The sequence below is a fragment of the Telmatherina bonti genome (genome assembly GCF_933228915.1).
Source record: "Telmatherina bonti genome assembly, chromosome: 23".
In the NCBI taxonomy this organism is placed as follows: Eukaryota; Metazoa; Chordata; class Actinopteri; order Atheriniformes; family Telmatherinidae; genus Telmatherina; species Telmatherina bonti.
The window spans coordinates 8,409,969-8,437,180 of record NC_136632.1 but is presented as its reverse complement, the minus strand read 5'-3'; the positions used below and the strand labels follow the sequence as shown (position 1 = coordinate 8,437,180).

The following is a 27,212-nucleotide window of genomic DNA, read 5'->3' as shown; positions in this document are numbered from 1 at the left end:
GGCACCTCTGCTTGAAGGTCTTAGTAGAGATCAAGGTCTTGTGGCCTTGGTCTTGCATCCTCTGTATGATTAATAAATGATTGAGCTAAGATGAATAGTTCAGTTTATTTTCAGTTTGTGTCTTTCCACATATACCGTAAATACACACAAAAGCTTGTTGTTTCACATGCCCTGTATTTTTTGCTGGTGTTCTAGTATTGTGCTGATATTCCACAGTAGCCTTGTTTGCTATTATTAATGCCCCGTGCCTGCATTAACACCACCCCGTAGGCATCGACTAGATTCATGTAGTCATCTTGTCATCGTCGGGGTGCTGTTGTCAGTAGAGGGCTCATTTCTTTTCCATACGGCTGGCAGTATGTGGTAAATGAAGGTTCCCATGCAAGTGTCCGGGGAAAGAACACACACACTCATTTGTTCTCATTAAAACAATGAGTGCAAGATGACTCGTCTCTGTTGCTGATAATTTTATTTCATCCTTACCTCTCCTGTCATTGGTGGCGCATGTTTACAATAAAGGGCAGCTTATCTGACTCATCCTGCATGTGGTTCATTCGAATCTTTGTGATAATCATCACATTATGTCATCTCTACAGGGTGTTGGAGAATCATATTTCCTTCAACACATTAGAGAATATCATGTTATGTAAGAACGTATAATTTCTGCACGACGTCACTTGGTAGCACCAGCGATGGTGTTCAGCTAAATAATGTTCATTTAAAAAGCTTGAAACTTTAATCAGACTAGAAACGTCCAGAGTATTGTTTCCTCTTTGACTATGGTAGTAGTCTGTATTATTTAACGCAAGTCACAAATTACCTTCAGTAATCATAAATTGTTGCAGTAGAGGTTGTTTGAATCATTTTTATTGGTTGGTTTTTATTTGCTCATGGGACATTTTGATGCACAGACGACCAGAACTCTTCCTATGTTTTAGTTATGCAACTGCCTCAGCACTTCAAGACCAGGATAAAAAGGGGTTAGTGTCTAAGATGGCATAGAGGAAAGACTGACAGTGAGAGAAAGCAGATTATGGAAAGTCAGAGTTTTGACTGAACTTGGGCTGTTTCGTGTTCAGAACCTGAGAGGATGGACCACTGTCTTAGCTGCCCTTTTCTGTGACGGAGCCTTTACAGTAGTACGGAAAAGTCTTTTTCTTTCTGCACGACTCAGTTGCAGTGGCAGACAATCACTGGCCGACAAGACGAATAAAACAAAAGCAATTTTATGTTTTAATTCTTTACGAAAAGCATTAAGTAACCCCAAATTAAGGCTGGACTGACGGGTTTTTTTTTGGAAGAGGCAGATGCACTAGTTTGAAAAGGCCCAAAAAAAACCCAAACACATTTCTAAAGATTTGAAATTTTGCTGAAGAAAACAAGTTGGGGAGAAATAGAAAAGGTGGACACCTGCTAATCTGAAGTGTTGAAGTGAAAAAATAAACACCTGTTTGATATCTACAACTGGAATGCTCAGGAGAGCTTGTTTATTAAGAGCACGAACAGGCTGGCATATCTAACAGAAGAGCTAAAAGATAAAAATATTTCCGTTTTAAAATGGCCAAGTTAAAGTTTTGACGCCTGGAAAGAATCTAAAGGAAACAGAGCAGACAATCATTGGGAGCACCTATAGGATAACAGGGCGACAATAGCTATTTGTGATGGAACCAGTATGAAACATCAGTGACTGAAAAAGTGTCCACCTTCTTAATTAGTCTCTGTTTTTTGTTTCTTTGCTGCCAGATGAGGGGCTAGTAGTTAAATATGACAACTGTTTATGTGTGTCAGACTTTTTCTATGATGTCGATAACACATTATGTGAACAGCACTCAAGAAATTTTTTGTGCGTGATAGTAATACGTTTTAGGCATAGTTCAAACTTTAACATAACACCCCCCCTCCCCCCCAAGACAATCTGTGTTTGAGGCAGCATGAGAAGTGCTGTTTCAACAGTACACTTTGTGCCTTTTAGCCAGACTATTTGTCCTTTAAACACATAAAATTAGCAACTGGATCGTTTCAGTGCATCTGCTAGAAGCACAAGTTGTAATTTTGTGTTTATAATAAAAGACAGTATGCATTTAGTAATAAAACCTTATGTTTTTTTTAATTGAAAAGCAGGCAGGACAGTTTATAGCTTTGATTCCCTCCAGATTTCCCTTTAGACTTCAGGGCTAAGTAGACCAAGTTTTAATAATCACTTGACTTCTCCCTGTCTTGAAAGCACACCTGCCCTTTCACTTTTTGCTGACTTATACTTTAGAGGGGGGAAAGCGTCCCCCTTTATCATCCATCACTTATGAAACAAAATGTAATGAATTGATAATTAGCCTGAATATGCAGAATTTAGTTATATCGTATCACGGATAATGTTATGAGATCTTTACTTTGTCAGCTGCGTTAGCGCTTTTACTGCCCTCATTTGTTTACAGAAGGTAAAGGCAACTTGGCTGTTACTAATTCACAATGAATGACATGAGGAAAAATGACATATTTATAGACTTAGTGTGCTTTTAATACAACTGTTTGTGCAGGACCTTCGTTTCAGAAAAGCAGACCCAATCACTAACTGAACCTCTTTTCCTGTTGTCTTCACTCCAGGTGGAAGTTGAAGTGGAAAGCATGGACAAAGCAGGGAACTTTATTGGCTGGCTGCACATCGAGGGTGTGAATCTGTCTGTGGCGCTGGTAGAAAATGCTCTGTCCAAGGTCCACTTCACAGCAGAGCGCAGCGCCTACTACAAACCTCTGGTCTCAGTAGAGGAGGCGTGCCGGCAGAGGAAAGAGAAGGTAGGTCTCATTCAGATGTCACAAAAGCAGGAGCTACTGTACACGCTAATAAAAGCAAAATCTTGCAATGAGGACACCACTCCCAAGTGACAAACTACTCTCATGAAGCTTTCAGCTGGCGAGCATCCCTCACTTTAATACCACAGTAAATTTCACTCAGGCAGGACACGGATAACATCTAGTTTAGTATTGTTTAGGTGTACTGAAAGCCCAAGATATCATCCTACATAGTCATTGTGTCATCTTTCTCCAGCGTATTATTAAAAAAACAGTCGGTGTCACAGCGACTCGCAGCATTTGGAACCAAATCAGAATTTATTTTGTCGGCTGTCACATCCCTAAGTCAAGCTGCCTGTGGACATATTTTAGCCTGTCAGTGTGCGATCACTGCAAAAACCCAGCTTTAAAGGTAGAGTATGTAAGATTTTCAATATTTTCAAAATAAACTAACTCAAAAAATAACTACAATCATAATTAGATAGTTTTTAAACATGTAGGTTCCAGTCTGTCCATATTTGATGCGTTATGAAATTACAGGTTTAATTAATGACAAAGACCCTTCTTGAATGTTTTCTGACCAGTAAAAAAAAATAAAGTACTTTTTTTCCACCAGTAGGGTGAGTATAAGCCCATTTATTACAGAGCGGCTCTGAGCTACAGCTCACAAGCGATTCCCTCATTGGAGCTGGCAAAGAGGAGGGGTGAGTTTTACTCATTACTGCCAACCTGTGGTCATTTGTGGAGGTAGCAGTTTTGTGGTTTTGCTCACGACCTGGTGTTTGCTTCCTGGTGGTGGAAAGAATCGCCTTGAAATCTTACATACTCTGCCTTTAAAAAACCAGAAAAAAATACACAAAAATTAGGTAAATGTTGCTTAAAATAAGATAAATTATCTACCAACAGGACAAGAAAATTAGTCTTGTCAAGACTTCCCAAAACAAGTAAAAATGCTCTTAAAACAAGAGAAATTCTCTGGCATAAAAACTAAGAATTATCTTACCTTTTAAAAAAAAAAATATATATATATAAGCATATGTGTACTCAATTTAAGATTTTTAATCTTACTTAGATTTCAGCTTTTGCAGTGTGCTAGCTTATTTTCTCAGCTCGAACGTGAACGCTAGCTTCGTTAGCGGAGGTAAATGTGGACTCTTGAGGGGCTAAAACCCAAAACGAATGCAGGGGGAGAGAGATTAAAAAGGCCATTATTTTTCTGTATGTTAACATGCAGTCAGACACGATTGCAGCTAAAGCTTCAGTATTGCGAAAACGCTCCGTTTAACGTTGCAAATAGCCACATTTGTTCTCGCTGAAGCCGCCTCTCCTCAATGGGAGTTCTTTGATGGATTGAGGCCTCTCCCACAGTGATCCTGATCTCGCCTTGCATTTTCATTATGGCACCACGAGTCACCCCTGGCAGATGCACAAAGTGCCCGACCAGCTGTCATCGTTGTCCTCTTTCTCTCCATCTCTGTAACTTATTTCTTTCCCTTGCTCTCTCCTCCCTCTCTCTCCCACTCACTTGTACTTATTTGGGTCCTTGAGGACACACAAATGCCTCCTCTCCTCCATATAAATGTGATGTATTGCTCGAGCTAAGAAGGGGTTGTGTTCTTTCTCCCTCTGTGGAATCTATCATTTTCGTCGTGGGTGAGTTCCTACAGTGTTGCTCGCTCCTGGCTCTCCTCTTTTTCTTACAATTACTTTCCATCTGGGTCTTCTTTTTACCCCCCACCCCCACCCCTTAAAACATTGACGAAGAAAATGAATGTCGATGCAGGTGAACCTTTTCCTGCCATAAAACAAGACAAACATCTTGCCGGCCATGTGAGCACTCAGACCCTGCCGTTTTGAATGTAAGCACAAAAAGAAGGCGCATTCCTGACACCTTGACCACTTGACTGCAGGTTTCTCGGCTGACAGATTGACTTTCACCACAAGGTTTTGACTTGAGCTAACCCGAGTGTGAGCTGCGAGGAAAGACGGCAGAACAAGGCCTGAATCCACCAGAAAGACTGATTATGTTTGATGTTAGTTTGCCACCGGCGCCGGTGGACGGATAAACCCCGGCTTGCCTGTGTGTAGCGGAGTGCGTGCTGCATTTGCGGAACAGAGGCCACTCAGCCGTGTGCATACGATGCAACTTGAAGGCAGATGAGGTGGGACTCGGTGCTGTAATTAGCCCATAGAGACCACCTCTTTCTGTGTTTCCTCTTTTGAAGTTGCGGCCGCTCTTTGTCTGCGTGTAGGCCGACGTCGGGAAGAACAGATTGCACCTCTTCCAATCTCTCTTCCCCTCTCTTTTCTAGTAGCCTTGTCTTTACCGTCCCTACGGCTGCAGATATGGAAGACATCAGTGCTGCTGCTGCGTCAGGCGTCTCTGCAAGGAAACAAGGTTGTTGTAATAAAGCAGAAAGCGCGCACACTCATTAATGAAAAATTTGCGTTGGTGGTCCAACTGGGACCCAGGACAACGAGAGTGAGGAGGGAGGGGTGGGGTAGAGGCATGCTGCCGTAGCATCCTGAACCAAAACTGCTCAAGTGAATATGAGCTTTGGCCACAATGAGACCAATGGGACAAAGTGATTGTGCTCTAATTGAAGCTTTCCGAAGGATTGAAGAAGAGCCTTTTCCAGGCCTCAGCAATTATTTCATCCTGCAGATCAGCATCTCTTGGAACAACATTTGGAGCAGTCCTCAAAGCACATTAAGGCCCGCTTCACACACACACACACACACACACACACACACACATGCGCACACACACATATAGGAGATCTGAGTCCATTCTTTGTTCCTTTTAACATGTTGAGCTACATGAAGCCTGCAAAGTGTGTTGCAGGGTGGGAGTTACTGCAACTTTCTCACTGCTAACATTCACATGATTCAGCTAAGAGATAGACCTGGAATGCTTTTAATTTAGTTTCATTATAGCACCGAGTTGCTTCTCGCTAGGTGATGTTCAAGACCCCTTCTTAAATCTCTCACCTAGCGCTTTTTTGTCTATATTTGGATTCTCCTAGTGCTGTGAGGTAGAGGGGTTAAACTTTGCTTCCCAGGCATCTTTGTAAATGAGACTTATTGCAAAAACAAAAAATTAATTTAGTCTTTGTTAATGGAGATCGTCCCATTGCAGCTGTTCACATTGCTGCAGATGAGATGTACAGTGGACAGGACAGCGGCAGCAGCAGTCTGGTATGCAGAGATGTTGCCTGCAGCTTTCATTGGAGTTCCTGTAAAACAGAGTTAGGCTATCAATACTTGGTCATGCCTCGTGGGACTTTGAGATTTCAGAAAATCTAAATGAAGCGTTGTAAAATTAAGAGGTGGGGGTCGTGAGAGAGAAGTCTATTCACGCTCCCAGAAGCTCTTGGTTGTACGTTGGGAGTGGAGGTGCTCCGATCGATCAGGCACCAAATGTTATCGACCAGTCTTCCTCTTAAATAACTGGATCAGTGGTCACTAAAACTAGCTGGATGCAGTGGAGTCCAACTTTATATTTGTTCGTATTATTATTAAATGAAAAAGAGGGCTGCGTCTCAAGCAAAACCTGCTCTTTGGACCTTTTTTTTTCCATCCCTCTTGCCGTCCTTGAACATGTTTAACAGCCTTGTGATCGGGGATTGCGAGCTTACACAACATATGTGAACAATAAAGTAAAATAAATAATTCAATGCTTTTTTTATGCGCTGATTTATATTCAGCTTTTTTTTTTTTTTTTTTGAAAAATGCTCAAACTTTTTATTTAACCGTGGTTCATCCATAGTGTGATGCATTACAACAGACACGACAACATCTCCACAACCGGGACTTTTCAGACAATAATAAATGTGACAATTCGGCTGAATTGGACTTTCCAGAAAAATATCACACACTTGTCAACCTCAGCTTGATGTTGTTGCATTTCCAGCTTTCCTGTGTGTTTTTCTGCTTGGAGATCAGCTGATAAGAGCACAAGCAAGCATCACTGGACGGCTTATCAATCAACCAGAAAACGATCGTCCTTAACCGAACTGCCTGTCTTATTATTGGATTCCTCTCAATAGAAAGACAAGAGGCGCTTGAAGATGATTAGTTTGGATCCTTATAACTGGATTATTGATATATTCATCAGTTTAACTGGTTTAATAGTAAATAGACTTTATATATCACTTTTCCAGTCATATTGACCACTCAAAGCTCTTTACACGACATGGCACATTCACCCATTCACACACCAATCGGCACATCAGGGTTCAGTGTCTGCATGTGGTCAAAGGGAAGCCTGGAATCAATCTCTCAACCTTCTGGTTGAAAGACGTATCCTTTTCCACATGATGGTTTGCTTTATCCTCACTGTTATTACTATTAATACTGTTATATTACCTAAACGCTATGATGTGCCTCAAATAGACACAAAAAGTTAGGAAACTTGTGTTTGGTGTGTTATTTTGCTCCTTTAAAATTCCCATTTGGTGTTGTATTGTACATTGTCAGAAAGCTTAATTAGTCACCTTTAAAACGAGATACAGCTTGTGAGAATTGTGCCTCTGTGGAAGGAAAAATGTAGTTAAAGGTGTGGCTAGTGCCTCTGAAAAAACCTCTAAACCCCCCTGAGCTATCCTCCTGTTGGGATTCACTCTTCTGATTGGAGGATTGGATGGTTGCATTCAGCCAGTAAAAAATATTAAAAAAAACCAACTCATGTTTGTCGTTTTTGTACTTTATTCATTTTATTCTGTCAGCTCTGGAGTCGTGTGAGGAAGATCTATACACAGCCACAACTACCTGGTACCTCCTCCTCAATGTTTGCCACTGGTCTGGTAACATTTTACTGAGAAACGGCATCCTACACCTCAACCAGGAGGTGGTTGTGTCAGTCATTCTAGCACAGGGGGTGTCAAACTCCAGTCCTCCATTGCCTCTATCCTACGGGTTTTTTGTTGTTTCCATGGTTTTTTGCTTTTGGCTTTTATTCCAACTTATGTTTAAACAAATAGAAACTAATTTGTTCCTAAATAAGACCATTTTTTTTAAGCTTTTCCCTAAAACAAAGAAACTGGTCTGATGCACATGTTCAACTTAGCAGCTCCCAAATTATGCCTTTTAAATCTGAGTTTCATGCTTATCTTTTTTTTTTTTTTTTTTTTTTTTTTTAAATGAGTCCATTAATAAATAATGTTGCATCACAAGTCAGACTTCAAACGCACCATGTGATCGCTGATCGGGATTGGACGATTCAGCTTCCAGCCAGTCTGCTCCAGATAACTTAATCGAGGAAGGATTAATTGCAACTCTTTCACTAGCCTGCAGTGCTGAATGATTTTTCCTGGTTTATTTAGTGGAAACATGATATAAATACATCGGCACAATGAAAGGCATCATAGTAGCTGTAAATTCGCAGGGGAAAGAAGGATGCCAGTAATTGGAGCGACCTAATTACGCACAAGCAAATGAACAGTCGGCCTTGAGTATTAACCAAAGTGTGCTTTCTGTTGAGCAAGGATATTTTCTTTTTCTTTTTTTTTTTCTGTAATTACCCAACCTTGAAGGAGATTAACACACTCTGATGGGCCTCAGAGTGGAAGATGGAAAAAGAGAGGGAGCAGAAAAAGAGGGCGAAAGAGAATGTGACAACTCGTGTTAAAGATATTTCATGTCAGGGGATTCTTCTCGTTTCATCACCGGCCGCCCCTCTTCACAGACCCCTGTCTGTCTTTTCATCTCTCCAAGGTTCTCCCATGCTTATCCTCGCTCTCATCACGTCCCCCTTTCTTCTGCCCTCCCCCTTCCACTAATCATTGAACCCACATCATGCCCACCCTCTGTCTCCTTCAGTTGCTTTGACAGCTTTTGGATGGAGCTGGACAGTTCTTTTCCTCGGTGTGGACCCGGCACCCATCGTGTCAGACACCTGCTTATACGTTTTAGGGACGGGGTAAAGGGGGGGAGGAGGGGAGAGAGCGAGAGAAAAGTCCTTGAAAAACACAAACCCAGGATCTGCTGCTGCCATTCCTTATACTTCACCCGTCCATCAGCAGGACTTGTCAGAAGCACTTGAAGCAGCATCTTTCTGACATTGAGTGTGGTGACGTGTCCTTGGCGGAGTCTGATTGAAGTACATAATCTTGTTTCAGCACCCCCCCCCCCCCCCCCCCCCTCCCCCACATCTACGACGATACAGAGTAGAGATGCAAGTCCAGCTGCCTTTACTCTCTTTTTGTTATACGCAAACTTTTTCTTTGCTCTTATCATTCCTGCAAGCCAGCGGACATCTCAAACACTTCGTACCTACAACGTCTCACCCCATCTAACACTGTGCAACTGCATCCCTTCCAACCCCCTGTTGAGGCTGCGTCTCCTCTGCAGCACAGCACATCACACACCTGGCTACACAGGAACACACAGAGGATGAATTCAGACAGCTTTTAGCAGAACTGCTTGGCTTCCGTCTGAGTTGGTGCGGTAGGAAGTTTACCTCCCCTACACTGGTTTCATATAAAAACGCCCATCTTTGGACATCTGCGCTGCATTACCTGGAGCAGTTTAAAGCCATAGTTTGTCCGAAAATGGCCGTTTTTGACAATGGAGGACCATTTCCTGTTACCGTTCTCTACACAGAATTACGTACGAGCTGCCTTGTTTGATTTCCATGGATGAGAGTACTTTTTTCTATTAATACCGTGCCCAGTGCTCTCTAAGCCCCGGAGCTATCCAAATGCTTTCAGGGTTGCAATCTTTTCTTTTCCCTTTCCTGTTTTCCCTTATTTATTTTTTTTTATTTGCCCCTGCCATATTAAAATAACCTGTGGCAATATCATAGAGGCTGAAATGGAGGATTAATATTGAAGTTGCTTATTACGGAGGGCTTTTACTGAAAGAATGTGGAATTTAAAAATAAAGCAAATCTATCTCATTTTGTTCCTGAATCTACAAGTTGTTCCTTACTTTGCTTTTGCACATTATCTCTTCTTAAGCTCGCTGTTTGCTGCCTTCAGTCCTTCCAGATTATTAGCCAACATGAAGTTGATGTTATTGCTTTTCTCTCACAATTCACTTTGGGTCTTGTAACACAGAAAAAAAGGGGGATATAATTTGGGATTTGAGCAGGATGCTTACTTACCTGCAATTCCTTTTTTAGTCATTCTTTTCTGCTGTCGTCTCTTTGTGCTGCTTGTTTAAGTCATTGTTGAAAGGATTTTAGACGAGCGCAATCTGGTTAAGAGGTAACAAGGAAGGCATCTGGTGGGAGAAACTCTTGGAGCTGGGCTCCTTAGTGGTGCATGGACTTCTTTTTATTTAAAAAATGTTTTATTTTTTTTTATTTTTATTTTTTTAATACACAAATACGACTTAGATTATTGACATTTCACCCCAAGTCTTAACATATGCATTTCCATTTGTCTGAAATCATATTTTGCCTCTTTGCATTCCCGAATGCTTTGTGTACAGCACGCATCTCCCCTCCAGGCTGGAGGGAGCATAATGAAATACTAGAAAAGCTTTACTTACTATAGCATAATATATCTTTGCAGCTTTATATTCTCGGGGTCGTGACTGTCAGCGGCTTGTTTGCATTTCCTCAAATGCTTCTTGGAACCATTTCAGAGGGGTCTGTTGTGGCACTTCCAATGAACCTTGGAAGCAAGCTACTTTGCGTGGTCATATGGTGCCTGCAAGCTCCCCTGTCATAATTGAATAAATTTGGACGCAGGCCAGCTTTGGTGGTGAGGTTTGTTTCACCTTTTCTGTGGTTTTTTTCTCCTGTGAGATGCAAAGATGAGACTTTCAGGGGAAAAAAAAAGGTGCTGTGCATTATGCAGACGAGACATAATGCAGGCGTTGTTGAAAACTGCTGAGTCGGGGGAACTTCTGTCAGAACAGTAAATGTCAAATTTAAATAATACATTCTCTATGTTTATAAATGCTTCCTGGAGATTATATCTCCTTTAGTCCTTATGACTATTGTTTATTTCGATAATCTCCAACATATTAATCTGTAACCGGAAGCAGAAGCGGCTTTAAACTCGCAGAAAACCGAATGGAGGATGAAACCAGGTCAATGGTAGGATTTTGCACAGTCATCTTAAAGATGGAGTTCCTGTTGAACCACTATGTCACTGGAGATTTGCTAGTTTTGTTGCTCTTTAGGAGACAATGAGTTAAAATTGGGCCAGAAGTTTAGCAACGATAGCCCTGCTTGTTGTCCACATTATAAGAAACACGGACTCATCGTCTCGCCTCATCCCATCTTTGGCCAACTCTCGCTACAGTTTGGAGGATTAATCCTTATCCTACTGCACTCTGATCACCTTTTGTCCTTTTAGTTTTGGTAACAGAAGATCTGCAATGTGGCGTACTAGCACTAAAACCTTTCATTCTGATCTGTAGCATCGAGATTATGAGATACATATGTCAGGGCGGTGTTAGTTAGTTTATTTTGTTTGTTCCAGTCACAATCAGTTTGTCCATTTAAAAAAAAAAAAACAAACAAAAAACAAAAATAGGCAGAAGCTTGTATGTCAAATAATGCACACTTACAAGTAGTTACCTTAAATTATACAATTAAAGCAAATGCATTACATACACAATGTGTGACTTTTATAAAGTCCAATTATTTATAAAGTTGCATGTCTCTCAAAAATAAACTGATAATAAAAAGAAAGAATTACAATTTTTTACCTTATTACTGAGTTTATTCCACAGTTGAACCCCCCAAAAGGACAAGCATCTCTGTTTCACCCCTTTCCTAGGTTTTGGAACAATAAATTTACAACTGTCTCTAAAGTTATATTAGTCTACTGAAGCTTAAAGTAGTTTTGGAAGAACATTTTGTTTAGCCTTAAACATAACTTGTATCATCTTATAGTAAAGTAAATCATCAAATTTCATGAGTTCTGATTTAATAAAGAATGGATTTGTATGATCGTAATATCTAACATTATTTATCAAGTGTGTGGCACGTTTCTGTAATAGAATGTCAGTCAGAGTTGTCTTGTGGGCGCCACCCCACACTTCAACACAGTATGACATGTACAACATATATGATGTGGAAAGTAGTTGTTTAAAGAGAATTTGAAAGGGAGATGCGGTGCAACATGGGTAATAGTGAATTTGGATTTCGCTGCAGAAGATCACCAAATCTTTGTGGCACCGTGTCGCCTGTCAGATCGGCGGCTCAAGTCCCGTGTGCCGCGCTGAAACGCAATCAGCTAGAGAACGCTTTGCTCTGCAGCATGCGTGTCAAAATGCAAGCACCAGGACAGCTGCATGGTTTACCAGGAAGTGCAAAAGGACAGCAGGATCACAGCGAGGGGACATTATTGCCTGCAGGGTGGTCTTAATGGGAGAAGTGACCCATTTGAGACCGTGGATCTCTGGAAAAGACGAAGCGGGCTCAACAGTATTATGCACAGCTTACTTCTAGGCTCGGTCACAATAACATGCATGTGTTTGCGTGTGATGGTTGCGATGCCTTTTTCTTTTTTTTCTCTTTTTTTTTGCAGGTCAGGTTCTCTCCCGCCGTCTTTCTTTGCAGCACCGTGCGCGCACAAAACCAACCACCAGCCACACAAAAACAAAAAGCTGACGGAGGCTTTCTCATATGGCTGAAAGATTACATAATCTGATTCTCAGTGCGCTGTGTACACATCCGCACACACACCCGGTTGCAGATGGAAGGAGGTGCCGCACATGCACACACCATACTCTCACTGTCTCTTTTCTGCTTACTCAAACATGCTTTGAGCTTGTGCAGACAGACGGTGTGCACACATGCACACGCTCTCCAGGGACACCCCTCACCCCCCTACTTCAGTCGGCAGGCTGGACCCTAAGTGCCCCGAGGCATGGAGATGGAAAGACGAGAGAGAGAGATCAGTGGACCCAATGATGTGTGTGTTATTTACACCCCAACTCCCAGTTCTTCCTCTCTCCGTCTTCATCTTCCGTTTCCCCCAATTCCAAGCTGCAAATTCAGCAGTCTGTCAGCTCCTTGTGAAATCACACGCAAACATTCTCTCCATCCTTATCTGCTTCATCCTCCTCCCAACACACACACACACACACACACCATGCAGCCATGCACGTGGCAGCCACCTGCAACGTCAAGGTCGCAAACTTTATATTTTTTGCTCTCCTTATTAGCAAGAAGCTAAGATGCACTCCGCGACGTCTCGGCGGTCTTACATGCAGGATTACAAGCTGACTTTGAAGATGCCATCTGCAAAAATCCGTCCAGCTCCAAGGACACCGGTCAAGTCCTGAGATTAGACCCTCAGTGAAGCATGTAAGCAGGCAGCGAGGCTGCGAGGTGGAGTCTGGATGCTGCTGTATTTCTGGAGCAGTCTGCCCAAATGCAGTTCCCTTTAAATGTGTGTTTTATTTATTCTGCACGTGCACGAGCCGCTGCATTTGTTTATATACATCCATAAGTACCGCATGTCCTTGGCCTCGTTCTTTCCCGTCCCCAGGCATGCGCAGGGTTCTTGCAGGCTCTTAGCAAAGTTCCTTGGGGGCAGGTTTGCAACTGCCTCTGGTTCATGGTTGCAGAAATATCTCCGGCACGTCTCCTACCCCTTAACTTTGCTGGAATGGAGGTCTGAGGGCTGAAAGGGTGAGAGCATAATGTGACAGGACATGGTGTGTTGGATTATGGCTGATTAACACATGCCCAGTTCTTGCATTTGCAGTAGAAAAACACAAAGCCTCCAGATTTGCCCCCCATCCCTTTTGCTGCCTATATATAAGGTCTCTCCTCTTTTTTTTTCCCCCCTCTTCTTTCACTTTGCTCTGGTTTCTCCTCCATCTCTGCTGGTTAAAGTAAGTGTGAAGGACACACACTGACTGGAGTTGGACTAGTGGATTATTTGCTCTCCTTTTTTTCTGATTAGCCCTCCCCCTCCCCGGGAGACTGTAAGGAGACACTTTTCCACTAGGTTTGCCAGGGCTGCTTGTGGCTGGCTGCTTCATGGCTTCGTGGCAGTGAGCTTTGGGTTTAACATGCATGTAACATGCAGGTCGCAGAGCTCTGATTCGTCAGTTGCAGTCAAGGTTTTTTTTTGTTTTTTTTTGCTTGAAACAAAAACTGAGGTTTGCTGAAATTATGTCGCAGACTCGTACATGTTCACTTGAAGCTTCTTAACCTTGACAGTGTACTTTTTAGATACTTCTTTTTTACAGCAGCCCCTTAAGAGATTAAAAACAGGTGTAGTTTTCTGGGCGATGAGAGCCTTTCTGGCATGTTTTAGCCATGCCACCGTAGTGCAGGTGGAGGTGATGCTTTCCTCTGCTGCTGATTGGCTTTTCTGCGTGTGTATTCTCATCCAGTAGATCTGGAAACATCCAGTCTGCAGATCTTGTTTGATGTTTCTTCTCAGATGGGCTGGTTTATATTAAAGGAAAACACAACTTGAATATATTGACATTTTTGAGGCCCCATGCTCGAAGCTATACTTGACTTTGTTTTAATATGAGTTAGCAGTGAATTCCCCACCCCCCTCGCTTTCCCTTTCTTCTCTGTCTAATGAAATGCTAAATATTTACTTCTTCAGGGCACTATTTACATGTTGCCTTTGCTGGTTTGATTTCCAAACCATGTTTAATTGAATGAGTTCTGGCTTTATTAATTCCAACTCAATCAAACAACACCCTGTTGTTCCCTCTGTTGTCTTCTGTCACTTTAAAGGCTTTTGACTTGTGCATGTTGTCTTTTGATATATGCTTTAAATGTGCTTTATTACTGCAATATTGCAGTTGTTACTGTTTTATTACAGGACTAATAGTTTACATATTTTCTGACAAAGCGTATCTAAGGTTGATGGCAACCACGTGTGTTGTGTATTTAGCTTTAGCTATCCTAATGGAACGAGACAATGCTCAATATTTCAGAGGACATCCATCTACTTAATCTATATATTTTGTGGCCAAAACAGTCTTAAGAGCATGACACTACCACCGCCATGCTAAACAGTTGATAGTACTATGGCCAAGTCCAGCGATGAAACAAAGCAAAGTAAGATTTGAACAAAAGCAGCTTTAAATCAGTTATTTTTATTCATAAGCATTTCCTTTCTCTATGGGGTGTTAAAATGTTAAAGGAATTCCTGTAAAACTGTTCCTACATGTTAAGTTGGTGTATTGACTTTATTTACAACTTTATTATACATACATATACATACATATATGTGTATGTGTGTATATATGTATGTATATGTATATATATATATACACTACTCACAAAAAGTTAGGGATATTTGGCTTTCAGGTGAAATTTATGGAAAATGCAATATGTTCATGCTACAGTGATATAATATAAAAGTAAGACATTTAAGTAGAAGGATGCACTACTGATTTCCTCATCTCAAAAAATTCATTCAACACAAAAGGTAACAACAATGGTAGTTACACCACAACAAAAAATTTGAACGTCTCAATATCTCGTCATGTGCCCTTGAGCATCAATTACAGCTTGACAACGACGTCTCATGCTGTTCACAAGGCAACTTATTGCCTGCTGAGGCATGGCATCCCACTCTTCTTGAAGGGCAGCCCTCAGGTCATTGAGGTTCTGGGGTGCAGGGTTTCGAGCCTCTACACGACGGCTCAGCTGATCCCACAGGTTTTCAATGGGATTCAGGTCTGGAGAGAGTGCAGGCCATTCCATTTGAGGTACACCAGTCTCCAACAGCCGTTCCCTGATGATGCGGCCTCGATGAGCAGGAGCATTGTCGTCCATGAAGAAGAAATTAGGCCTGTGCTGTTCATGTAGGGGCACAATCACTGGATTAATGATGTTATTCAGGTAGTACGGGCTTGTCACTGTACCATTCACAAAGTGTAGGGCAGTTCTGTACCAAGTGGACACCCCTGCCCACACTGTAACACCGCCACCACCAAAAGCTCGCCTGGTGACAACAGTGGCTGATGCATAGCGCTCTCCCTGACGTCTCCAACATCGTTGCCGGCCATCATTTCTGCTCAGTGTGAATCGACTTTCATCAGAACAGCACTGAGGCCCACTGGTTCCTCGTCCAGCGTAAATGCTCCCTGGCCCATGCAAGACGATGATGCCTGTGCGTGGTGGTGTGGTCAGGTACCCGTGCAGGTCGTCTAGTACGCAGACCACGCTGATGTAAACGGTTTCGAATGGTCTGACGTGACACTTGGGTGCCTCTCACCTCTCTTAAACGTGCCTGGAGTTGAGTGGCATTCATCATCCGGTTTCTCAGGGCAGTGTTCACAATGTAGCGGTCATCAGCACGGGATGTGGCCAAAGGACGTCCACTTCTAGGCCTTTCTGTGACTCTTCCAGTCTCTCCATATCTCTGTTGCAACCTGCTGATGACACTCTGTGACACTCCAAGCTCAGTGGCCACTTCTGTCTGAGAACGTCCTGTTTGAAGCATCGCAATGGCAAGGGACTGTTGTTCCATTGTTAGGTGTCGTCTTGGTCTCATGATGTCAAAATGTGAACAGCATGATGAGGACAACTGTTTAAACACCAGCTCTAATTGAACCAGGACATTTATTGGTCAATTCAAGGATCACACACCTGCCGTGATTTTTGCCGTTAAGCTCCTTGTTAGAGAACAGCAACTTGTGCAAAATTTATTGAAACATTTAACAGTTGGACATGTGCATTTAAAAGCTTAGAGAAGATCACATTAAGTTCACCTGTACAGGTTTGAATGCATTTCAGGCTTGTTGTGAAATTTTACCCAAAAGCTGAATATCCCTAACTTTTTGTGAATAGTGTATATATAATACACACACACACACACACACACACACATATAAAATATATATATATATATATATATATATATCCCATCCCATAACCATCACACCTCAAGTTAAAAACCAAGTTCCAAAATACACATCTGTTCTTACACGCCTTATCAACTACACAAGTCCGTTCATAAACTTACAGCCCCCACCCCCGCTCACCTCCCCTTCCAGCTTTTAGTCTGTGTATGTTTAACTAGAGCATCAGTATAAAGATGGTATGTGATAAACATCTTGAAGATGGACATCTGGCTAGATACTGAAGTACTGCATAGTATTCTGTATTTATGGACTTTAGGGAAATAAACTGAATAAATATTTTCACTGTGAATTGTTTTTCTTCAGTTTTGTTAAATGAAAAACAGAGGGGAAAAATGTTTTTGTTCCCAGCAAATACCAAACCTCCGCTGGATCCCAGCAGTAACCATGGACACATGGCTACCTACCTATTTGCCGTGTGCAGAGAAAACATCACAGCTTTGCTTCATTTCCAGGCATTTTGTGCAAATGAGATTTTCACCTTTTTCTGTCCTGTCCAAATAAAACCCTGCTACGGAGAAGCTTACTGTATAGGTGGATACAAATGCTTCATCAGCTCTATTTATTACCTGTGCGCAGATGCACCGGCACACCGTTTGTGGTTGAGCGGCCAATTCTGTTCCTAAATGGATTTGCTTATTCTTTTCCTCAGTTCGCCTCATGGCTGTGTCTCCAGTGTCTCTTACCCTCCTGCTTTTCTCCCTCCTCATCACTTCCTTTCTTTCGCTTATCATTTGCACTTGCTTCAGTACCTCCCCACTATCCTCCATATTTTCCTCTTTCCCATCTCATCTTTAATTCAACCTCTTTGTCTTTCTGACTCCCTTATTCCCCATCTCCCTTTTACACTTTCTCAATCTAAGGCCTGAATTAGGCATCCTATTTATTAATTTGCACATCCTCGCATGCTCTCTCATGCTCCCTCTGTGATGTGAATGCAGAGTGCTCTGATTCATTGTTGTTGTCCGCCTGGTTTTTACTCATTTGCTGTGGAGTTTCCTACATGAGCATCGTTTCAGTTTTTCTAAGCAATTTGTCTCAATTGTTTTAATTTGTCTCACGCTAGCTGTCTTATGTTAAGACTCTGCAGCTTCCTGTAACCTTTGTCTCATCTGTTCCTGCAGGGATGATCTGAGCTACATATTGTTGACTGTAGAAAACTTTCAAACTGTATCATCAGGCTTTATGAAAACATGTTTTTGTTGTTTAAGCCAATAAACGTTTGTGGATAAAAATCCAAGGTTGTGGTAATTAATAGGGCTGTGACGATATGTTTTTATCCCGATTCGATTCCGATTTTTTGGGTGCCGATTCGATTTAAATTGCGATTCTCACAATTCTTCGAAGTTGCTGATTTTTGTAGATTAAAAACAAAATAAATGAACAAAACTTTTTCATTTTTCTTCATTTCAATGAGGGAAAAACAACTCAGTAGCCAGACCATCATTCTGCTGCTATAATGCCCAAGAAGACAAGTAGAAGGATCAATAAAAACAATAAAAATGAAAAAAAAATTTTATAATTGATCATTTTTATTTATTTTTTTTAAAAAAAACTTTTTTTTTTGTTAAAAAAAAATCTGTTTTAAAATTGTAAAGCAAAAAAAATCCAGATTCTCGATTTTCGATTTCATTTTCACACCCCTAATAATTAATAATACAAAAATGTTCCTTTTTGATTAGATGACCATCTTTGAAGTGCAGTGAACATGAGAGATGCTGATCCAGTGAAAAGGTTAAGAGTAAACAGGCTGTTTTGTGTGTGGGTAATGCTGCTGTGGTTAATAATAGTTATTTAATGTCAAAAGGAAGCCCTCTACGGGGTACAATCCACTTAATTCATTTTTACAATAGTTTTATTCACTGCCTGGATTAAAAAGAAAACACCGGAAGAATTTATCAGGCGGATCGGTGAGGTGTTGCCACTGGGAAAAGTACTTTTCAAAAGATACTGAAAGTAAAACTTAGTGAACACATTCTTTCATCCTGGATGGACAGTGGGGAGCCATCATCTTCCTGGAGGACATGTAGGAAGTTAGAGAGAAATATGAGGCAGATTTTCAGGATATTAGGGTTCTTTAGTCTCACAACGTTTGTCTTTTAGCAACAGTGAACCTAGTTGTGACATTTATTGTAAATTTATATAGTTTTTATCGTGAAAGTAAAAATATTTCCTTGAACGATGCAAAGAGCGCTCAAATGTTGGGGACTGAATGGATGTGTGGACTTAAGACGACCTCCAGCAGAGAGGCTGGAGCTTTTTCTAGCAGCTACATCCTGGACAAGTCGCCTGTCACAGTAAAGTTTAGGTTTCATCAGGATGAAAGTATGCAAGAATCCAGATCTTAACACCTTTGAGATGTTTTTGAGAAGACTTGCAGCGGTTCAAACCTCCCATCAACAGATGATCTGGGCAGTGTATTAAAATCTCAAATCCCAAACACATGTTTTTATCATCCATTCCCAGCAACAGTTGGTAAGACCACCAATGCTGTCGGCTGGGTTTTTAGTAGTGTTACTTCCACTCTTATTGACCCCGTGGCGCAGCTGATCCGAAGCTCCTCATGAGGATTTATGTACAAAACATGGAAGTTACCTAAAAAAAAAAAAGCTTCAGCTCTGTTGCCTCTTTTTTTTTCCATCAGCAATGTTGGTTTCTTTGAGGTCTGAGGTAATTTAGGTCAGCCCACTCTTGTGTGCAGTCTCCTGGCTTGCTAGCCTGCAGACAACACTCTGCAGAGAACGGGACTACTCTGCTAGTTTTGGAAATGTGTTTATGTGCATTTTTGAGACACTGTCTTCGTCTCTCCCTCTTTCTCGCCTTAGGGAGAGACGGTTACATAAACAGGATCTCGTCATCCCCACATTTCCGATTCCCACCGTTGTACTAGTCTCTCCACCCCCCCACTCCCCAGCATTCAGACCATTTCATTGGTTTGCTCAATTCATTTCCTCCTTGTCGCTTACTTTCTGAAAGATGTCAGTATAGGCCTTTCCAAAAAACGTTGTTTGTTGTCTGCGTCAAGTTTTTCCAGAAAACAGAATGAGACTTGTTCTGTTTTGTGATTTAAAAATTGGGATTAATTCTCCTTGGAAACATTGCAACCCTACAGAAAATGAATGACTCACACTGATCACTTAACATAAGTTTCTGAATAAAAAATGTTGACGGTGAAGTTTTTCATTTCACATAAACTGAAGAACAAAAAGAAGAATCATATCTTGTTTCTTTACATGATAAAGAGACATTTAGAGAGAAATGAAGAAAGTGAAGGATTCAGAAGTTGCTTTACCCCCCCCCATCTCCATCTCCACGCACACTTTCCCTTTTGTTTGGTGTTTCTGTTGCTAATCTTCTCCCCCTAAAGTCCACCAGCAATGATCAGACCTCCTCCGCAGAGGGAAGACCAGTGGTAGAGCAATGGTAGTGAAACTGGTTGTCATGGCAACAGTTTGCCAACACTGGTGACAACCTGTTTTAATTTTTTTTTTTTTTTTTTTTTTAAGTTGATTAATTGACCTTTAAAGTGTATACTTAACACACCCTACGACCCCGCTAAGACTGTGGCGTCTACTTAATCTCTCCTTGTTGTCGATGGTGGGTTAAAAGTTGGGATTTTTCTTTTTGCTTCATGACAGAACAGATAAACACACTTAAAGTACGAGAATTCACCCGTTCACCTTAAAGGCCATTCAAATGTCTCATATGGAGGAACTGAATATAGATTAAACTGGTTTTGTACATATGTAGGAATGTAGCACTATAAATTATGTCCCCTGTCCGTCCTCTTTGTCTCTTTGTCTTTCTTGATCCTGTCCTGATCTGAGCAGATGACTTGAATAGAACAGAAGCATTAAGCAGCAAAGAATCCTCAGTTTATTTTTTGTTATTCAGGGATTTTCTTCTCCTTGCTGAGTCTTAAACACAAGGACAGTGAGAGGAGGGAATTAACTTGGCTGTTGGCCCAAACAAATTCACAACTGGTGCCGGACAAGCAAACAGACTGATCAAGCTCAAATCAAGCAACCCTCTAAATGCTTGTGTCCCTCTTTATGACCGCCCCATCCCTTCTCTCCAGCAGCTTTTCATGTTTTTAATCAAGGTCGCCGTGTTTCTTTCCTCCGGCTTACTTCACATCTCCCACATTTCAGCCTCTCGCACGTCTTTGCATCACGTGCCGTCGTGCTTTTGAGTGTTGAACTTTAATTGCGCGCTCATTCCTCCGCTGTTGCTTCTGTTAGCTGTGATCTCTCTCTGCTTGATCATCTTTTAATGACCACAGACAGACATGGTCGCCGCTGCGGGTTGGAAAACAGGCCACTTGATACAAGGCTCCATATGCTGCACTGACTGCCTCCAGGGACGACGTGCGCGGTTTTTCTTTCTGTCGGTGTGTCATCTGTGAGCAATGTTCTCTCAGCTGTCTTGTCTTGTGTACTGGTTCAGGAAGGTGGCTCTGGTGAGCACTTAAGCAAAGGTAAAAATTTGGATCACTTTGATTGAACTTTCTTACTCTGTTTCTATGGTTACCCAATGCATCCTTTTGGTTCGCGCTCACACCACCGAACTCTGCCAGGTAGCAAGTTAGTGCTTGTTACTAATGGTATTTTGTCAGCAGGTCGAGGGACCCCCTCCCACCACCAAGCCATACACACAAATCTAAGCGGATCAATTTGTGTCAATTTAAAAACTGTAACAAGTTGCCACCACGATAGCCTTAGGTTGTTACCAAGCCCTTGACTGCTGTGTGTGTGTGCATCCATGTACGTGTGTGAGTGTGTGTGTGGCAGCATAAGTGGGGGTCACATTAGCCGTGTAAGCCGGGGTTGAGTAGCCTCGCCGCCTGCCTGCTGCCTCTTTGATGGGAGAACATCTGTTGGCTGTGATATGAAGCTGGGGAGTATCTCTTTCTCTCTCCTTCACTTGCTCCGTTATGAATTCCCCAGCTGCTCAGCTCCCTCCCTTCACCTAAAAAAAAAACCCTGTCCCACACCACCTGTGCAGTTTTAATACATAATTTATCTGCTAAGTAACCACATCTGAGAGGCTCATTCCTTTATCCGTCTCTGCCTTCTTCGTGAGTTTGCTTTTGTTTGTGGAAGTTAGCCACCTATTTTCTAATTTAAGCAGATTAGCTTTGATTAGAGTTTTAGCGCTGGGTCGACTTCACTTTATCTTCAGCGGACAGAAATGTGTCTTGAGCTGAGATACCGCAGTTCAGAATCCGTCAAATTTCATAAAGCTTCACACTACAAGCTGCAGAACGCTAACATAAATTCACAGCGACTGCAAGACCATGACTCCGAAGTTGCTTAAACTCATGCAGACGTGTTGACTTTGTTAGTCAGTTTTCAGCTTCAGATTGACATTATTGCAGCTTCAATCAGTTTTGTTTTGTTTTTTTGTTTTTTTAAACTAGTATTTGTGGTATTCTCTTGCGGCACTCATTGGATTGATTGCTTTTTGCCTTAGAAAAATGTTTTTTCCATGTTTGGATGCTCATTAAATCAGCCAAACCCTCAGAGTGAACAGATGTCTGAATAGATTATAACATCAGTGTAGGACATTTAGGCAGAATCTTGCAATGCAAATTTCTTCATTTTAAACAATTAAAACGAAAGCTAACAGTAGCTGCGTTTACACAGACCACTTTTCATCCGATCAAACGTCCAATCAGAATAAAAATGCATTTGTAAGCATGTCGGCCGATCTGATCCAGAGAAGGCGTTTTGCTCTTTTGTCATCTACCACGGTCAGCGATAATTCTAAAGCACACTGGAGTGCATCATTTTCATAAATACACACATGTAGTTCGACAAAATAAATAACTGTAATATCACCTTATTACAGGGCGTCGCCATAGCAATGCATTAATCAACTGATGCAGTTCAGCTGCTTTTGACAGGGGAATGAGGTGTAGCTTGGTAACAGTTGTTTGGCAAAAAAACTACATGTGGCCAACATGAAATAGTTCCTACACTTCAGCATATTTAGCAAGTTTTGTAAAAAAAAAAAAAAAAAAAAAAGGAAATAAAAAATTTTTTGCGTCATGGTATAAGCAGATTAAACAACTCTGATCCGTGCTTTAGACGGTAATAACGCACTTCGCGCCGTGGTGTTCTAGACTCTGCGCTGTGCATTATAACGGTCTAATGTACAGCTCCTTGTAGTTTAATCCTTACCTACTTGTTACTGATCAAGTGTCACTTGTTCTCTTGCTACTTATGTCATAACAGGAATTTTAAGAAAAAATGGTGAACTGTACATCAACTGAATCTTTGCACAATTTTGAGGTCATTATCTCTTCCATCAGAACCTAGGAGTGCTGAGTCTAAAGCTGCCTTTTGTCTGTTGCTGTAGGAAAGCACACCTGATGGCTGGAAATTCAATATCAGATATGAATTTTTTTCCTCTGTGGGGAAGGAAAACAGCTTTACACAGCTTTGAAATTCATCCTGCTGACTTTTAAGTTTTACCAAATAAGTCCTGAATTTTCCACCTTTCTTTGTTGTGTGTGTGTGTATGAAATAGTCACAATTATTTTGACTGAAATTGAGATCTTGATTATTTAACACAATTATCCATTATCTTCAACAACAATAAACAGTGGTTTTTAAACAATGTCTTAAGAATTCGTCAAATTTTAGGAAACAAACAACATGAAGCTTTGTCTTGACAAAGTGCAAATACTGATGTAAACTAAATTCGTAAATATAAACTGTTTAGGTGAACTTACCACAACCTACTGTAATTATTCTACATTGACCTGCAGCCGGAGCCGACTGAGACTGGCCGCCTGGGAGTGCTTTAGGACGGGAGAGGCTCCCGCTGCTCCTTCCTTACAGTAACTGCAAAACAATATGTGCCTTCAAGTCAGTCGCCAAAACACCAGAAAAGTCTCTAATAACTCTAATAAGTAAAAGTTACTATATTTGTTGCTAGTCGCTATTAACAAAAAAAAAGTTGCCATGGGGGTTTGGAAAGCCGCTAGATTTAGCGAGAAAGTCGCCAAGTTGGCAACAGTGACTGAATAAAACCAAAACAGCTGTGGGAGGAGTTTACAGCACAGTGCGGCAATGCCAGTCACGCTCAACTGGCAACTGAAGATGGCAGGAGAGTAAATTGCAAGGAGAAAAACAAAAATCGCACCCTTTTATTTTTATAATTGTTGAAAACCCAGATTATAATTTAGATTAAAATCCAATTAATTGCACAGCCCTAGTATATCTACGTTTAAGTAAATTATGTGATTTACAAGTAAGGGTTAACTGCGACTTTGCGACTGTAAAGTTGTTGCTGTTTGAAAGCGTTTACAAATTAAAGATTGATAGATGTTTTTATAGATGTAGATACAAGTGTGTAACACGACTACGTAGTTGGGAATTACAGTTGAATTGCATATTTTTTATATACAACTTTTAGGTTTGTTTCCATCGCTGAAATCTTAATCTAGAAACCTTAAAAGACCATCATCCACCCATTTTCTTATTTGCTTTGTCCATTTAAGGGTCATGGGGAAGCTGGAGCCAATCCCAGCAATGATTAGGCGAGAGGCAGGGTACACCCACGCAGGTTGCCAGACCGTCACAGGGCCCTTAAAAAACCTTAAAGTATAATATTCAAAACTACGAACCTCTTATTTCTTTCTCTGTACCTTAACTTGTGTAACAATCACATTTCGATGCTGTTCTGATTGTATGAAACCTGCAGCTCCTCCAAACTTACGGAGCTGATGTGAATTCAGTTTGTGAAACCAGCCTCTTAGCAGGCATCATGTGATGCTACCAAGTCCTTGCTGACCAATGTGCAGTCATTGTGCTATCTGACTTTAGCTGGAACCCTTGACGTCACACATCCTTTGTGTGTGTGTGTGTGTGTGTTTCTCAGAAGTGGAGCAGCACGTCATAGATCGGTTCTTCCTTTACCATTGCTTATCCATTTACTTACACCTCTGAAACAGTGCGAGCCATCAGGGTTAATATGCTACATTAAGCGCCCCTCTCAACCCTTCAGGTTTCGCTTTTTATGGGCTGAATAGCACGTCTGGTTTATGTCTTCCCACTTGAATGTACAAGATTGACTAGTTCACCCCAACATGTCACTTAGTTTACTGTCCAATCAGGATCAACAAAGTCTTGTTTTCCATAAGTATGTTGTTCCACTTGAAATGGACGCTGTGAGAGAAGCTGAAGGGACCTGAGCTTTTCGTGTCAAATACAATCCAATCATTGTAAAACAGTCAATAAATCAAAGCGAGGGACCCTGGTAACCTGCCTTTCAGCCACTAAAGCTGTGTTGTACCTTTACAAGCTTCAAAGATTTAACTGACACCTACTTCTCATCACATTAGTCACCGGCAGTGAGTCATATTGGTTTGAAAAGCTGGAACTGAAAAGGAATATTTGCACTTAGAAGCAAAGAGACTAAAGTAGAGGTTCATTTCACCTCTTTGGCGTGCATTGTTATTGAAATGAAATTTCTTTTTTCATGGTTTTCATTTCAATGTACTTGTTGAAGGAGATGTTGCCACAGATGGACAGACACTTCATGAACAATAACACTGCAAGCCTTATTTAATACAGACACAAAACATAAGGCTCATCCTATCACTTAATTCTGTTCTCAATCGTTATGCTAATTTTTGAGCGTAGAAGTACAACCCCATGTCTAATGAAATCGGTACATTGTGTAAAATGTAAATAAAAACAGAATACAAATACTTGTAAATTCTTTTTCACCTAAATACAGTATAAACTTTTAGACGTTTTTGGGCAAATATTCACTAACCTTGTTTTTAATGCCTTCAACAAGTTCCAAAAGAGCTGGTAGATAGGTATCTATACCACTGTCATGTCTCCTTTCCCTTTAACAACACTTAATCAGCATTTTGGAATGGAGCACGCTAATTGTTTAGGCTTTGTAGGTGGAATTATTTGCCATTCTTGCTAAAGTTGCTAAAGTTATCGTCATTTTCAATGGGAGATGTCGGCCTGGACTGTCAGGTCAGTCCAGTACCAGCATCTTTTACTACGAAGCCCCACTGTTGTAACACTTGCAGAATGTTGCTTGGCATTGTCTTGCTGAAATAAGCAGCGGTGAAGCTTCGAAGCAGCATGTGGCTCCAAAACCTGTATGTACCCTTTAGCTTTATTGGTGCCTTGGCAGATGTCGTTACCCGTGCCATGGGCACTAACACACCCCCATACCATCGCAAATGCTGGATTTTGAACTATTGAGCTATTTGGATTTGGCCCAGAAGTCACAATATCCATGATTTTCAAAAACAATGTGGATCTTCTTTTTCCACAGGTCTTCTTGAATAAGTGCAGTTGTACATGTTGATCTGTCTTCTTGTCGTCTCCTCCCCAACCAGTCGAGGCAGATGGCTGCCCTCCCTGAGCCGGGTTCTGCCGGAGGTTTTCTTCCTGTTAAAGGGGAGTTTTTTCCTTCCCACTGTCGCCGTGTGCATGCTCAGGATGGGGGATTGGATCAAAGTCATGACTAGGGCTGCAACAATTACTCAGGTAACTCGAGTAACTCGAGTACAAAAATTGATCGAGGCAAATTATCTGCCTCGAGGCGACGTTAATTAATATCACATGGTGATATAGTCTAATTTATGCGTCATTGCAGCATTCTCAGACCACTGTGCTGTTCGGAGGGACTACATCACTGTTTCAGTAAACATATAAAACATCTAAACATGTATAAAATATATAAAAACTGTGGCCTACGGTATGTCTGTACAGTATGACTGTTTCACCCGGACTGATGACGGACATTTCAGACAGCAGCGGGGAAAGGTTTGCTTTCTGTCTGAAGATTCTCGTTGCTTTGGTCTCTAATGACAGAATGAAGAAGATGGGAGGAAAAGACCGAAAAAGTCGCAAGTGTGGGACCATTTCACACTGAAAAGGGCAGAAAACGTAGTACAGTGTGTGTGCTGTATAACAGGTGTCAATGTTGCTGCACCTGAAACGAACCCCCTCCCCCCACTTCACCGCTCTATGAGGAGATTCAGCTTCGCAATTTATATGAACAGCAGCAGCGGCTGTTAAAATGTACAGTGTTATAACCTGTGATATTAGTCAGCAGTGACGAAGCATGGCGAGGTGTCGGCTGCTAACGCACGTTAACAGTCTTGTAATCCATCCCTCGTCTGTCTCTCCCCCACACACGCAGAGTCAAAGTGCGTGTTTTAGGCAGCGTGTGACGGCAGGCGCAGCCTCTGTTCCTGCAGCAAACTTTTAATCTGTATTTAAACAGACACACTTTTAACAGGCGTGTCGTCCACCAAGACATCGGCTAGTTCTTAGATACTTTGGACATGTTTACAAGTCAGTCCTTTTTTCTACATGAATTCTTCATTTTAATCTTTTAAAATGCAGAAATTTGCGACCGGTTGAGAATTGTTTCTCCACACATTGAGCGCGTGCACAAACACATTGGCACATTTTAAAATATGATACTTTTTAAAAGTATCATTTTAAAACATTTTCCTCATGCATTAGGTAGTAACAACACATGCAACAACTTCACAAATATACATTCATAGATTTACTTTGGTTGAGCTTCTAGTATTTGTTTTACAAATTATAATAATAAAAATAAAATCGGGA

At 41.4% G+C, this 27,212-nt stretch overlaps 1 protein-coding gene across 1 annotated transcript in view; it reads left to right on the top strand.

Annotated features, from left to right (window-relative positions):
• The window catches only part of snd1 (staphylococcal nuclease and tudor domain containing 1), a 197,494-nt gene that overhangs the window by 121,633 nt on the left and 48,649 nt on the right, over positions 1-27,212 (top strand). Inside the window, exon 17 of the mRNA XM_079263262.1 lies at positions 2,602-2,790. Within this exon, the coding sequence (XP_079119388.1) occupies positions 2,602-2,790 (189 nt within the window). The remainder of the gene's footprint in view (positions 1-2,601; positions 2,791-27,212) is intronic.